The sequence below is a fragment of the Giraffa tippelskirchi genome, chromosome 11 (genome assembly GCF_054371585.1).
Source record: "Giraffa tippelskirchi isolate mGirTip1 chromosome 11, T2T-mGirTip1v1.2.pri, whole genome shotgun sequence".
Taxonomy (NCBI): Eukaryota; Metazoa; Chordata; class Mammalia; order Artiodactyla; family Giraffidae; genus Giraffa; species Giraffa tippelskirchi.
In genome coordinates, this window is record NC_137285.1 from 127,114,768 (window position 1) to 127,130,720 (window position 15,953).

At 35.9% G+C, this 15,953-nt stretch overlaps 1 protein-coding gene across 50 annotated transcripts in view; it reads left to right on the top strand.

The window, feature by feature from the left end:
• EMSY (EMSY transcriptional repressor, BRCA2 interacting) overlaps positions 1–15,953 on the top strand; it is an 82,974-nt gene that overhangs the window by 19,354 nt on the left and 47,667 nt on the right. For all 50 annotated transcript variants that reach the window (XM_081544300.1, XM_081544349.1, XM_081544301.1 and 47 more), the window contains 2 exons: positions 7,450–7,726; positions 12,135–12,389. In XM_081544300.1, the coding sequence (XP_081400426.1) occupies positions 7,450–7,726; positions 12,135–12,389 (532 nt within the window). The remainder of the gene's footprint in view (positions 1–7,449; positions 7,727–12,134; positions 12,390–15,953) is intronic.

Consider the following 15,953-nt stretch of genomic DNA (forward strand, 5'->3'; position numbering starts at 1 on the left):
CTGGATATTGAATGCCTAGATTGATTCTTTAATTTCAATCTTTCTCATCCCCTATTTCCATTTGTTTGCTTTTTCTATGGTAGTGAAGTACTTAAAAGCCTGGATTTTAGAAGTAGACTTCCTGAATTTTGAATCCCATTTTTTGCTACTTACTAGCTATATGACTTTGGGAAAACTAAACTCTAGATGTAAGTTTTTCTGTTGTAAAATAGTGAGAATAATATATCTATTTTATAGGGTTTTAGGATGTAAATAAATGAGATAATAAATGCAAAGGCATAGGATAGAGCCTAGCATATAGTAAATGCTCTGTAAGTATTATTTTCTTTTTTAACTTTATCCTTCATTACTTGTCTGGAATTTTTCATTTTGGTTTTTCTGTTTAAAATTTCTAGTAACTTTCTTGCTCTCTGAAAGTTCCTTTTTTTTTTTTTTTAAATAGTGTCTTGCTGTTTCATGGTCACTGTGTTCTCTTTTCTAACGATACGATAATTAAAAAGAATTTTTTTTCTTTCATATTTTCTCTCTTACTTGTGAATTTCTTTTACCTATTTGTTTTGATCTCTGTCTTTAATTTCAGTTTCCTTAAATGTTGGCCACATCTATATATGGAAATGGGCACTAAAAAGCTGATGAAAGCTTTGTGAGTTGGATCGGACGTAACTGGCTGGTGACTTTCGTTGTGGGTTGACTTAGCTGGGCTGTTCTGTTCATAAACACTCAGTACCACTTTACCTCCGCCAGTTGTCATTCTCATTAAGGCTTTTTCATGGACTGGACAGATTCTTTAGAGAAGAATCTCCTAGTCTTCACCTACAGTAGTAAGCCTGTCTTGCCAATATTTTGGAAATGGAGGGAGGGAGAGGGCTGGATAGTCTATAATCATTCAGTACGTAGACTTTACTAAACCCCTCTATTTTTCAGCGTATCACTTACTCTCCTCAGCCTTGTATCATCAAATTCCCTTGGATTCAATCTCTCCCTCAAGAGAATAAGTTTCTAGTCTTCCTTTAGGATAGGGGAGGATAGCTGGGGATCTTAATGCCACTTAAACAGGTTTTCAACTGACTTCCATTTTTTTAATCCCTCTGTTACCCCACTTCGGAAGCATCTGATACTCTCAAGTTCCTGAGTCTTTCTGGGATTCTCTGAAAGTTGTCTTATTTTTTGTTTCTCTGCTTGCTGGTCTTAGATGTTCAGTTTTTTGAGTATGCTTGATTGGTTATTACTTCTCTGTTTTCCACTTTTCAAAAACTTGGTAGCTGTTATCTCCTTTCCATTTTAACCTTTTGGATTTATGTGCCTCTTCTGAAAAATCCCTTCATACTCTTTTAGAGGGATTTGGGGGAAGGAGTAGAAGTGAATTCTTGTCTTCAATAGTTGTCTTTCCTACTTTAAAATTTTCAGATCCATGATAACTTTCATTTACAGAAGCTCCTTGAGTTTCTTGGAAAGATGTCATTATATAATATATAAAATTTTAATTTTCTTGATAAACTAGAAATGATAATGAGTTGATCTGTGGAATATAATTTTGTCTTCAGTCTTAGTATGAGGCATTATAGTTTAGTATTAAAAATCAGGTGAGGATTTTTGTAGTCAAAGGGGCCCGAGTTAGAACCCCAGCTCTTCCAGTATGACCTGAGATAAATTAGCCTTTGTAAATCTGTTTATCCATCTGTGAGATGAGGATAATGCCAATTTTATAAGGTTATTGTGAGGGTTAAATGAGACTGGGTACTTTAAAGTACACAAAATGTATGTATTCAGAAAATGTTACGTCCCTTCCCTTGCTGGTGTTTTAATGGAAAGCAGTGTCACCTAACATTAACTTTCTAATCTTTTTTAGTAGACTTACATAAAAATATTTTACTGGAAGAGATAAACCTATAAGTCAAGTCAGTGAACTTTAAAAAAAAATTTTACCTATACTATTGGGAATGAACTGTTCCAAATAATGAATTTATTTCACTAAGCTTCCCCCTTAATATATAGAAATTGACTATTTTTGCTGACTTCTTAAATGTTACACTGAACATAATTTTTGTATTTGTATTTGGTGGCTCCAAGGTAATCTTTCTGAATATCAATTTTTATACATTTTAATTATTGTTTTCTGGGCTAGCTCTATATTAGGTGTCTTTAGCCTGCTATACTCCAAGAGTATTTTAATCTACTTCTGTAAATTTTTACTGCCTTCTTTGCTGGATCCATTTTATCAGTAATTCTCTTCTTGTCTCCCTCTTCTCTTCTCCTCTTTTGATATTTGAGAAATAATGTTGCAAAGTTATAGCTAAAAGAGCACCCACCTCCAGTCCATGTCCTTTTATTTCCTTATTCTGTTTTATTATACTTTTATTCATTATGCTTATGACTAGTTGACATTATGTTACTTACTTGTTTATTTTCTATTTCTCCCATACAGTATAAGTTACTGAAGGTAGAGCCTTGGTCTTATTCAGTACTATTTCCTAGTGTTTAGAACAGTGCCTGACATGCAGTAGTTAGCTAATATTTGTTGAATGAATAAGTATATATGGTTCTAGTAGTTGCTCTCAATCTCTCTTGAGCCTAAGTTTCTTTTAAAAACAAAGATAATAATAGTGCTTACTACTTAATTAATTGAGATGATTCGTGGAAAGTACTTAACATAGTACCTGTGATGAATACTCAGTAAATGTCACCTGAGATTTAAATTAACTTTCCAGTCTTCTTAGTAAACCTATATAAAAATTCTTATAATAGATGAGGGCTCACCTATAAGTGAAATTGGTGAACTTTTTAATATTAATTTTTCCTTTTCTTCTGAATTGTCAATTGAAAATGGATAGCTGAGGTTGTCAGACTTGTAATGCTCATAAGAGGACACATTTATCTCCAAAGTCATGCATGAGTCATCGCATAATATTCCAGGCTTAGAACCTTAGATTTGCCCTACTGTGTTGAAAAACATGTAAAACAAATTAAATTGGCTTTCCTGGTGGCTCAGTGGTAAAGAATCCACCTGCCAGTGCAGGAGACATGGGTTCAATTCCTGCTCCCAGAAGATCCCACATGCCATTTAGCAACTAAGCCCGTGTACCACATCTACTGAACCTGTGCTCTAGAGCCCGGGAGCCATAACTACTGAGTCCACATGCCACACCTGCTGAAGCCTGCATGCCCTGGAGCCTGTGTTCCACAAAAGAAGCCATTGCAATGAGAAGCCCATGCACTGCAACTAGAGTAGCCCCCACTTGCCACATTGAGAAAGCCTGCCCAGCAATGAGGACCCAGCACAGCCAAAAAAAAATAAAAATAAAGACTTATTCATTCCACAAATATTTACTAAGTATCTAGTATCTATTTTGTTTTAGGTGCAAAACTATATTCTTTTACTTCATGTGTATTCAGAGCCATTAATTTTGTTCTTGGAGAAGCTGAATGTGGGTAGGACTAATAGATATGCTGGATTTTTGGTATGTTTTTTGTTTTCCTTTTGCTGGATAATTGGATTTTTTTGAAATCTCTATAAAGCTGTTACCATTATTCTATTCACCTTGGATTTCTCACAAATCCTATGGAAGTCAACTTAGGAATTTACATTAAGTATAATTATTTATGAGTTTGTGAACTTGATTCAAATTCAAATAGGTCATGTATTTTCAGGGTAGACAAATTTCCACCTGTGTTAATGTGGTGCCTTCATTTTAAGTATAACATTGGTACAGCACTTATATAAACAAAGCAACAGAATATAGCTTTATGCTTTCACATGCTTGATTGATATTTTTCATTTTATCCTTAGGGTGCAAGTCCCAGCACTCTTAAGGAGTTTTTGTGAGTGCTAGAAGGTCAGTAATTTGAATTATGGCCTGAGTAAACACTGTTTGGTTCTCTTGGTTTCAAAATCCCTTTGTTTCCCTTATTGTAACACGTAACTGAAGTATAAGTAAATTTTCTTCAAGGTGGATCTCTAATTATGGATAACCCTTTTTCAGATCAGAAATTAGCTTGCAGACTGAAAAAATCTCAAAATATATTTTATCATTTATACCTATAATCTAAAACATGCTTTCAAAGATTCTATATTTATTTTGCTGAAATGTTATTGTCTTAATGTTAGAAGTCTACATGTATACTCTAGTTCTAAAATTAAAAATATTTGACCCAAGTGTGAATGCTTCCCCTTCCCTACCCATGACAGATATTGCCTGTTAAGTGTGGCATACTTTCCTGCCAAGCCTTGGCAAATCCTCATCTGTCACAGAGTCCATCTAAAAACTGTACTCTAGGAAGGTACTGCTATTAGTTTAGAATTGGCAAATATGAAACCTACCATTGCTATTACTACTATTAATTGGCTTGGCTAGTTGGTAGTAACTGTGAGCTCTTTGGATTCTCAGGGGTATCAGAATTTGGGAAAAAGATATATAAAATTTTTTAATGAAACAAAAATAGAGTACATTAAAATAAATTTCCACATTAATTTGATGTTAAAAAATTAATTTCCAGATTGATTTGATCTATAACAGCTTTACTGATATCCTTCTAACATTTATTAAGTAGTAATAATAAGATACTATTAAGTGCCATTTGTAAACTGCCATTTGACCACCTGCTATGTGCCTAGCACTATGTTAGATGCTTCACATCATTATCTCACTTAATCCTTATAATGATTTGTAAGGTAAGTATTATTATCCCTATTTTATAGATGAAAATTGGAACCTAGAGATTTTCACATATCTGGGGCTGTACCATTTGTTAGTAGCAGAGTTCTCTACTCAAAGAGTTCTCAGGTTCATTGACTCTTAACTTTGGGTCTTTTTACCATATTGGTCTACTTCTCAGTTTATATGACGGCTCATGGTTGTGTTTGTAATAGTGCTATGTAGATGTTTGCTGATTGAGTCTATATAGAAGTATGCTGGTCAACTCTATAGAGGTTTTTGCTGGTCAAGACTTGTATGTCTCTCTTGACTCCTCAAATAATCAACAAACTTCTTAAAGTAATAGACACTACTTAGAATTCTCTAACACTGGAATATATAATAATAATGATATGACGTCAAAGCTTCTTTGAGATGTCAGTACTGAGTACAGACGTCAGTAAGTTTGACTGACTGTTTTAATTTCAGACATTCTTTAGGACTGATATAGAAATTAAAAAAAAGAATTTCTCCCTTAAATTCTTTGGGTTTTTCAAAACAATTTTCTGTCCTAGGTAGGTAAAAAGTAATTCTGGTTAAAGAGGAAAAATTCACTCAGTGTCGTTTGGGGTATCACTAAACTACCATTATACTTGCCCAGAATAAAGCTGATACTACAGATTTATAAATGGTTTTGTGTTCTCAACTGTAAAATGGGGATAATAATAGTAATCTCTGTGGTAAGATTGTTGGGAGATTTCCATAAACCAGTGTGTATTAGCTCTAGAAGCTAATCTTGATTCTCTTCGTTTCCTCAACTCTGCCATTTCCATACATCAGCAAGTCCTGTTGACTCTATGTCTTAAAATAATCTGAATCTGATCACTTCTCTTTATTTTAACTACTAACACCCCAGTCCGAGCAGCCTCTACCATTTCTTGCCTAGTCCTACTGCAGTGACTTTACTAGTCTCACTACTTCCACTCTTACCTCTCATCACCTAGCAACTAGAAAGATATTTTAAACTATAAATCAGGTTTTGTTGTTTCTTTACTTAAAATCTTCCCGTGGCTTACCATTTTCCTTAGTATAAAATTTAGATTCTTTACTCTGGTTTGCAAATTTGATCTGGCCTCTGCTTACTTTTGTAACCCTTCCTTGCCCTATATGCTTTTGCTGCACTGGCTCTCTTTTCTGTTTTTAAATACATCAGACTAATTCCTACCTTTGATTTTTGCGCCGTCCTGTTCCCTCTGTCTGAAATGCTTTCTCCTCTGTCATCTACATTTTTCAAGTCCTAGTGGTTAACCTCTATCCTGCCTCTTTTTTTCCTCCATTTTCTGTATCTGTGAGCAAATCCGATTGGTTTTACCTTTAAATATATTCAAAATTTGTTCACTTTTCGTCAGTTCTACTACAGACATTTTGGTCACCATCTTCTCTGCTTGGTTTATTTCAGGAGCCTCCTAATTTGTCTCCCTGTTTCTGCTGTCTCTGCCTGGCTGTACTTTTCACCTAGCAAATTGAGTAATGCTTTTTAAAAAAGTACTTTATTTTTTAGAACAGATTTGGATTTATAGGAAAATTGAAAAAACAGTACAGAGAGTTCGCATATACTCTGCATTCAGTTTCCCCTGTTCTTAACATTTTGTGTTAATATGGTACATTTGCTCCGATTAATAAACCAATATTGATGCATTAATATTAATAAAGTCCATGATTTATTCAGACTTCTTTAGTTTTTACCTATTGTCATTTTCTGTTCCAGGATACCGCATTACATTTTCTTGTCATGTCTTCTTAGACTCCTCTTGGTTGTGAAGGTTTTTCATACTTTCCTTGTGGACCTTGACAGTTTTGAGGACTAGTCAGATATTTTGTAGTATGCCCTACTTCTTCAATTTATCTCATGTTTTTCTTATGGTTAGATTATGGCTATGGGTTTTTAGAAGGAAGACCACAGAGATAAAATGCCATTTTCATCATATCATATCAAGGGTATACATATCAACATGAACTTACATCATCTAGTCCCCTATTACTTTTCTAAGCCAGTCTGCTACTGCTCTCTGTCTTATAAATTCCAATCCTATTTATTAGGTCCTTGAGGTTTCTTGAACATACCAAGCTTGTTTCTCCCTCAGGAGCTTAGTATTTGCTGTTCCCTGTTCCATTGGATGCTCTTCCTCTAGGTAACAGTGTGATTCAACCCCTATGTCTAGTTTCTGCTTAGTTGTCACCTTGTCAGAGAGATCTTCATTGAACATTTTATAAAAAACCGTATACCACTCCCTTTTTCTTTTGTTTTCTACCCTGCTTTATTGTGTCTCCCATTTATCTCAACATGACATATATTTACTTTTCTATTTGTTTACTCTTTTTCTCCCCTTACTGGACTGTAGTTTAATGGAAATTAGAAAATTTTCTGCTTTGTTCATTCCACTAGCCTCAGCCTCTAGAACCATGCCTGGCACATAGTAGATGCTCAACAAATATTTATAAATGAATGACTATCCAAATTATTTTCTAGAAAAATTATGCCAGTTTATACTCCCTGAGCAGTATATTGAAATGCTGCATCTTGTACAGCATTGAATGTTGTCTTTTAAAATGTTTGGTTGGTAAAAGTTGTTTCTTTTAAATATATTTTGATGATCACTAGTAAAGGAAAGTTTTCATATATTTTTAGTTGTAAATTTCTTTTCTTGAATTGCTTCATTGTGTTTCATAAGCTATTTTTAAATTGTATATAACTGTGAGTCTAGATACATTAGTAGTATGATAGGTACATGAAAATAACTTATTTTACCTTCCTTAGGTTATTATAGTGACCACATCACCAAGTTCAACGTTCGTGCCCAACATTCTCTCCAAATCCCATAACTATGCAGCAGTCACTAAGCTTGTACCAACATCAGTCATTGCTTCCACAACCCAGAAGCCACCAGTGGTTATAACTGCTTCACAATCCTCTCTGGTCAGTAGTAGCAGCAGTGGCAGCAGCAGTTCTACACCATCACCTGTTCCTAATACAGTTGCAGTAACAGCTGTGGTTTCTTCCACACCATCTGTGGTCATGTCAACAGTAGCACAAGGTAAGTGGTAATTCATCATGAAATTCTGTCCCTGTAGTGTATGGTATTTTTTTTCATAATATTTTAATTTTATTGGAGTATAATTGATTTACAATGTGTTAGTTTCAGGTGTACAGCAAAGTGATTCAGTTATACATAGATTCATTCTTTTTTAGTTTCTTTTCTCTTACAGATTATCACAGAATATTGAGTAGAGTTCCCTGTGCTATATAGTAGGGCCTTGTTGATTTTCTATTTTATATATAGTAGTGTTCATCCCAAGCTTCTGATTTAATCCCCCCCCCCAACACACACACATTTCCCCTTTGTGAAATTGTTATTTGAGAAAAGAGAGGTATTTCTCTTGTTGTTCAGTAGCCCAGTTGTGTCTGACTCCTTGCGACCCCATGGACTGCAGCATGCCAGGCTTCCCTGTCCTTCATCATCTCCCAGAGTTTGCTCAAACTTGTGTCCATTGAGTTGGAGTTGCTATCCAACCATCTTGTCCTCTGTCGTCCCCTTCTCTTCCCGCCTTCAATCTTTCCCAGCATCAGGGTCTTTTCCAGTGAGTTGGCTCTTTGCATCAGGTGGCATAAGTATTGGAGCTTCAGCTTCAACATCAGTCTTTCCAGTGAATATTCAGGGTTGATTTCCTTTAGGATTGACAGGTTTGACTGGTATTTCTCCTCATTATTATTGAAATAGCTTTAGGCAAAATGAATATTCCATGCTTCCGTTTTTCATTCTTACTTTTCTCCAGGTATTTTCTGAATCTCTTGGGAACCTGTGACTTTGACTTCCCTATTTTCTCCTTTGTTTCTTAGGATCCTGTATCTCTTTGAGCCTTAAATCGTTATAGGGGAGCTAGACAAGACATCTCAGAAATTTCTCCTAAATTCAGTGGAATTCAACAGAGCATGAGAGATATAAAAGTAAACTATCCAAATGTAGATACTCCAAGGAAACTGTATGATTATTTTGAGTTTTTGTTTGAGATATTTAATTTAGATATAAATGCTAAGAAGTTAAGGCATTTTCTTACAAAAAGGTAAATGTTAGCAGAAGTGGTAATATATAAACTGCAATTGTGATTCTGAGTGCAGGGCTTCTTTAGTAGCTTCTTTGTAGGTACCTGGGGCACTGTGGCATTCACTGTCTGCTTCTGTTGGGGCCTAAAGACAAACTGTTTCAGAGCTGATGTATCTGTTTCTGGTTATTCTTCTAGGGGCAGCTGGTGGTGGAGGGGGAAGAGTCTTAGTAACAATAAGACCTGGTGGAGGACTCCATGTTAATAAGTGTAGTTGTTGTTCAGTCGCTAAGTTGTATCTGACTCTTTGTGACCCCATGGACTGCAGCACACCAGGCTTCCCTGTCCTTCACTGTCTCCTGGAGTTTGCTCAAGCTCATGTCCTTCACTGTCTCCTGGAGTTTGCTCAAGCTCATGTCCATTGAGTCAGTAATGCTGTCCAGCCATCTTATCCTCTGTTACTCACTTCTCTTGCCCTCAGTCTTTCCCAGCATCAGGGTCTTTTCCAGTGAGTTGGCTCTTCGAATCACGTGGACAAGGATTGGAGCTTCAACTTCAGCATCAGTCCTTCAAATGAATATTCAGGACTGATTTCCTTTAGGATTGACTGGTTTGATCTCCTTGCAGTCCAAGGGACTCTCAAGAGTGTTCTCCAGCACCACAATTAGAAAGCATCAATTCTTTGGCACTCAGCCTTCTTTATGGTCCAGCTCTCACATCCATACGTGACTACTGGAAAAATCATAGCTTTGACTATGTGGACTTTTGTCAGCAAAGTGATGTCTCTGCTTTTTAATATACTGTGTAGGCTTGTCATAGCTTTTCTTCCAAGGAGCAAGCATCTTTTAATTTTTTGGCTGCAGTCACCATCTGCAGTGATTCTGGAGCCCAGAAAAAGAGTCTGTCACTGTTTCCCCATCTATTTGCCATGAAGTGATGGGATCAAATGCCATGATCTTAGTTTTCTGAATGTTGAGTTTTCAGCCAGCTTTTTCACTTTCCTCTTTTACCTTCATTAAGAAGCTCTTTAGTTCCTCTTTGCTTTCTGCCATTTAAGTGATATCATCTGACTGGCTCTAAAAGTAGAGTGTAGGGGAATTATGTATGGTTGGCTCATGTGTATGGAGAGGAACTACGTATTTGGAATATAAGAAGTCCTAAATTCTACCAATTAGAATGTTTATACTAAGTTGGTCATCTATGAAATAGGATAACTGAAATTTTCTTTTTTGTTATGGAAAATTCCAAGCACATAAGTAGATAGAATAGTAAAATGAACACCCATGTGCCCATTACCCAGCTTCAGAGATGAGCAACACATGGTCAGTCTTGTTTCATTTATAGCTGCTATTTTCCTCTACATATCCCTGACCCGGAATGTTTTGAAGCAAATCCTAAATATCATAATTTCAGTTATAAATACTTCAGTATGTATCACAACATGATTCTTCCCTTTTATCCCCTGTAGTTTTCATACAGTATTTATCAGACTAGAAGTCATAAATAACCTTTTTTATCTTATCTCTTAAATTCATCTGACTCTCTCTCTTTGTTAACTGAAGAATGGACTATTATTTATTACTCAGGTTGATTACTATTATTTTTCTACTTTTTATTGTTTCTCAGATAAATCCTGTTGTCATTGTGTTTTCTCTTACTTTGGTAAGAGAAATTACTTTTGTCTTATTCTTCTAATAATGTTTTATAGACTTGATGAATTACCTTACCCAATATTGTGACAGTCTTCTGCTTTTATTTTCCTCCTTGATTGCACTTCAACCTAAGTACCATGGTACTTCCTATTTTATTGTATCCACTAATACTCCTGTTCTCTTTACTATATTTATTTTTTTAGTCTGGCCCTGAACGCAATTCCCATTTTCCATTTCTGTTTCATGAAATCCTCTTCTTATGAAATTCCCCAACCCTGTCAATTCAAATGTGGTCCTAATAAAAGGATGTAGAGCACACAGATTAGTTAGGAAGTTACTCGTGTGCACAGTTTACCTCAGTTAATACAAGAGTTCATAATGCAATATAAAGGTTAAAGTTTTCAGATAGTTTAAAAATACTGTCTTTCACTTGAATAACACTTTATATTCATTAAGTTTTAAAACGTTGACACTTGAAAGGGGGTCCAGAGATAATCTAGTTTAGTAAAACTAAGCAATATAGCAAACACATTTTACCAAAATCCTAGCAGTCAGGGAGGGATGGAGGTGAGCAGGGTGGGAGAATAATGTGTAAATAAGATGAGTAAGCTCTCCAGCTGATTCTAACTTCATCTTTCTTTTGTCTTCTCTCAAAGTATTCTTCAGTCTGTGGTTTTACCTGATCCATTAAACAACCCTTAGAGAATTATAGTGCAGGGTAAACTCAACATATAGGAAAACTGAGAGAGTCAGAGTGTCTTAAGATTTCTTCTTTGTTTTTATTCTTCTCCAGAAACATTTTACATACAAATGTGATATTTAAATTTTTTTTCTGTAATACCATATAAATGTCATTATAGGGCTGTGGGGGAGGAAGGTGTGAAATAGCCTGTTTGATAATTAAATTTTTATAATTAGGCTATTAATTTATCAGTTTCTCTTCATTACAGATAATAGTCCTATTGTGTTGTTGATGAATTGTAACATTACTGATGAAAAATCTGGGAAAGGGAATAATTTTTCTCAAATTCGTAACATCTGTAGTGAAAATTGTCGGTATTTGCTTCCTGTGCATGCTTGCTAATACTAGCATTGCACTGAAAAATTTCTTAAAATCTCTTATCACGAGACTTTTTGCTATGGATATATTAAATAGTATGCCCACTTGTACCTTTCCACATGATTATTTAATGACTCAGTTCTCAAGAAACAACTGATATTTACTTTATTGGAAATGAGGTACAGAAAAGCTGCTTTGCCATGCTAAATAATTCAAAAGGTGAATGTTTCAGTGTGAATTATTTTGTCTAATGCCATTTTTAAATTGACTCATTAAAACCTGAAAAGCAGTATTTAAAAAACTGTATTCAAAACTTAGTTTGCAAAAAACAAAACCAAACTTAGTTTGCTTTTGTTCTTTTATTCACATTGAGAACCTATATTTTCTAAGAGAAAAACCTATTGAGAGATGTGTGAGAATATGTTGGCTGATGTTTCTTTTGTTTTGACTCTTCACCAAGGGAAAATGAGTTAGGTTTTTGAGTGTTGGAGCAATGATGCCTCTCTTGCAAAGTTTGAGGACTAGATGTCAGATATGTAAAATACTGCATACATTGTATCTGATACTAGGTGTTGAATAATCATTGTTTTTATTGATTTACCTAGTTTTAAACTATTACCTACTATAATAACCAGAAGTAGCTTTAATTATGTTTTACTTTTAAATGTTCTTTTCCTTACTTTTCTATAGGTGTATCTACATCAGCAATCAAAATGGCATCAACCAGACTTCCTTCTCCCAAAAGCTTAGTGGGTGCCCCAACTCAGATTCTTGCACAGTTTCCTAAACAGCATCAGCAGTCTCCTAAGCAGCAGTTACATCAAGTGCAGCAACAGACACAGCAACAGGTGGCCCAGCCTTCTCCAGCATCTCATCAGCAGCAGCCTCAGCAGTCTCCTTTGCCACCTGGTATCAAGCCTACCATTCAAATCAAACAGGAGTCAGGTAAATGGAAAAATGTTTACAGGAGATGGTGATTCTTCCCCAGTCACCAGTTCTCTGAAGCTTGTCATAATATGTATGGATTTACTTCCACACATAGGCTCCTCAAGCACTAGAGTTTTAATTCCAAAGTATATTCTGAGGCCCTTCTGTTGGAGATATTTATATAGAGAGAACTGATGCTTGGGAATAGAGAAGAATGAAAAAGCAGTTTGCACAGCAGGAAGAGGTTTTCTTCAGTGAACTTTGAGGAGAGATAAAGGAAGCAGAGGAAATAAACCAGATTTTATTTTATTTTTTTTATTTTTATTTTTTAATAAATTTATTTATTTTAGTTGGGGGCTAATTACTTTACAATATTGTAGTGGTTTTTGCCATACACTGACATGAATCAGCCATGGGTTTACTTGTGTTCCCCATCCTGAACCCCCCCCCACCTCCCTCCTCATCCCATCCCTCTGGGCCATCCCATTGCCCCAGCCCTGAGCATTTGTCTCATGCATTGAACATGGAATGGTGTTCTGTTTCACATATGATAATATACATGTTTCAATGCTATTCTCCCAGAACGTCCCACCCTCACCTTCTCCCTCAGAGTCCATAAGACTGTTCTATGCATCTGTGTCTCTTATTCTGTCTCACATATAGGGTTATCGTTACCACCTTTCAAATTCCATATATATGCATTAGTATACTGTATTGGTGTTTTTCTTTCTGGCTTACTTCACTCTGTATAACGGGCTCCAGTTTCATCCATCTCAATAGAACCGATTCAAATGTATTTTTTTTTCAATGGCTGAGTAATATTCCATTGTGTATATGTACCACAGCTTCCTTATCCATTCGTCTGCTGATGGACATCTAGGTTGCTTCCATGTCCTGGCTATTGTAAACAGTGCTGCGATGAACATTGGGGTACACGCGTCCCTTTCAATTCTGGTTTCCTCGGTGTGTATGCCCAGCAGTGGGATTGCTGGGTCATATGGCAGTTCTATTCCCAGTTTTTTAAGGAATCTCCACACTGTTCTCCATAGTGGCTGTACTAGTTTGCATTTCCACCAACAGTGTAAGAGGGTGTCCTTTTCTCCACACCCTCTCCAGCATTTATTGCTTGTAGACTTTTGGATAGCAGCCATTCTGACTGGTGTGAAATGGTACCTCATTGTGGTTTTGATTTGCATTTCTCTAATAATGAGTGATGTTGAGCATCTTTTCATGTGTTTGTTAGCCATCTGTATGTCTTCTTTGGAGAAAGGTCTGTGTAGTTCTTTGGCCCATTTTTTGATTGGGTTGTTTATTTTTCTGGAATTCAGCTGCAGGAGTTGCTTGTATATTTTTGAGATTAATTGTCTGTTGCTTCGTTTGCTATTATTTTCTCCCATTCTGAAGGCTGTCTTTTCACCTTGCTTATAGTTTCCTTTGTTGTGCAAAAGCTTTTAATTTTAATTAGGTCCCATTTGTTTATTTTTGCTTTTATTTCCAATATTCTGGGAGGTGGGTCATGGAGGATCCTGCTGTGATTTATGTCGGAGAGTGTTTTGCCTATGTTTTCCTCTAGAAGTTTTATAGTTTCTGGTCTTACGTTTAGATCTTTAATCCATTTTGAGTTTATTTTTGTGTATGGTGTTAGGAAGTGTTCTAGTTTCATTCTTTTACAAGTGGTTGACCAGTTTTCCCAGCACCACTTGTTAAAGAGATTGTCTTTTCTCCATTGTATATTCTTGCCTCCTTTGTCGAAGATAAGGTGTCCATAGGTGCGTGGATTTATCTCTTGGCTTTCTGTTTGGTTCCATTGATCTATATTTCTGTCTTTGTGCCAGTACCATAGTGTCTTGATGACTGTGGCTTTGTAGTAGAGCCTGATGTCAGGCAGGTTGATTCCTCCAGTTCCATTCTTCTTTCTCAAGATTGCTTTGGCTATTCGAGGTTTCTTATATTTCCATACAAATTGTGAAATGATTTGTTCTAGTTCTGTGAAAAATACCATTGGTAGCTTGATAGGGATTGCATTGAATCTATAGATTGCTTTGGGTAGTATACTCACTTTCACTATATTAATTCTTCCAATCCATGAACACAGTGTATTTCTCCATCTGTTTGTGTCCTCTTTGATTTCTTTCATCAGTGTTTTATAGTTATCTATATAAAAGTCTTTTGTTTCTTTAGGTAGATATATTCCTAAGTATTTTATTCTTTTTGTTGCAATGGTGAATGGTATTATTTCCTTAATTTCTCTTTTTGTTTTCTCATTATTGGTGTATAGGAATGCAAGGGATTTCTGTGTGTTAATTTTATATCCTGCAACTTTACTATATTCATTGATCAACTCTAGTAATTTTCTAGTAGAGTCTTTAGGGTTTTCTATGTAGAGGATCATGTCATCTGCAAACAGTGAGAGTTTTACTTCTTCTTTTCCTATCTGTATTCCTTTTATTTCTTTTTCAGCTCTGATTGCTGTGGCCAAAACTTCCAAAACTATGTTGAATAGTAGTTAAACCCAGATTTTAGAACTATACTCTGGAGCCCACTGGGGTTATGAGAAGTGAGCAGTGGAAAAATTAATCTGGGGAGTCTTGTGTTAGAGGTCATATTGTGAACTTGGCATGAGTTGCTAGGTGCTAGGCAGAGGTCTTAAGATTAAAAGACACTGTGTACAGTGAAGAATGTGGCGTAACAGTTTATTGAAATCATCTCTAGCACAGTGGGAACTCAGGGGTAGGAGGCGATAACTATAAGTTAACTGAATCATAAAGGTATTGAATAGAAAGGCAGATAGGATAGAGTCTTAGATTTAAGGAGATTAAAGGCCTCTTAACATAGTTAATATCTTTAAGAAAAGAAAATGGATTTTTGTTTTTCTCCATGGAATCTATATTTTATTTCAGGGTAGAACAGGACTTTGGGATATCCTGATATTTTCAATTTTTTGTTTACTTTTTTGATAGGAACATTTTATTATTTTTTAAGATGTAATTGATATAACATTGTATTAGTTTTATATGTAGCATAATGATTTGATGATATATGTATATATTGCAAAATGATTACCACAGTAAGTTAGCATCATCACCACACATAGTTGCAGTGTTTTTTCTTGTGATGAGAACTTTTAAGATTTACTCTCAGTTCAGTTCAGTTCAGTTGCTCAGTCGTGTCCGACTCTTTGCAACCCCATGAACCGCAGCACGCCAGGCCTCCTTGTCCATCACCAACTCCCGGAGTCCACCCAAACCCATGTCCATTGAGTCAGTGGTGCCATCCAACTGACTGTGTCGTCCCCTTCTCCTCCTGCCCTCAATCTTTCCCAGCATCAGGGTCAGCTCCTCACATCAGGTGGCAAAAGTGTTGGAGTTTCAGCTTCAACATCAGTCCTTCCGATGAACACCCAGAACTGATCTCCTTTAGGGTGGACTGGTTGGATCTCCTTGCAGTCCAGGGGACTCTCAAGAGTCTTTTCCAACAGCAGCTTGCAAATATACAATGCAGTATTGTTAGCTATAGTCATCATGCTATACATTACACCCCCAGCACTTGTGTATCTTTTAACTGTAAGTTTGTACCTTCTGA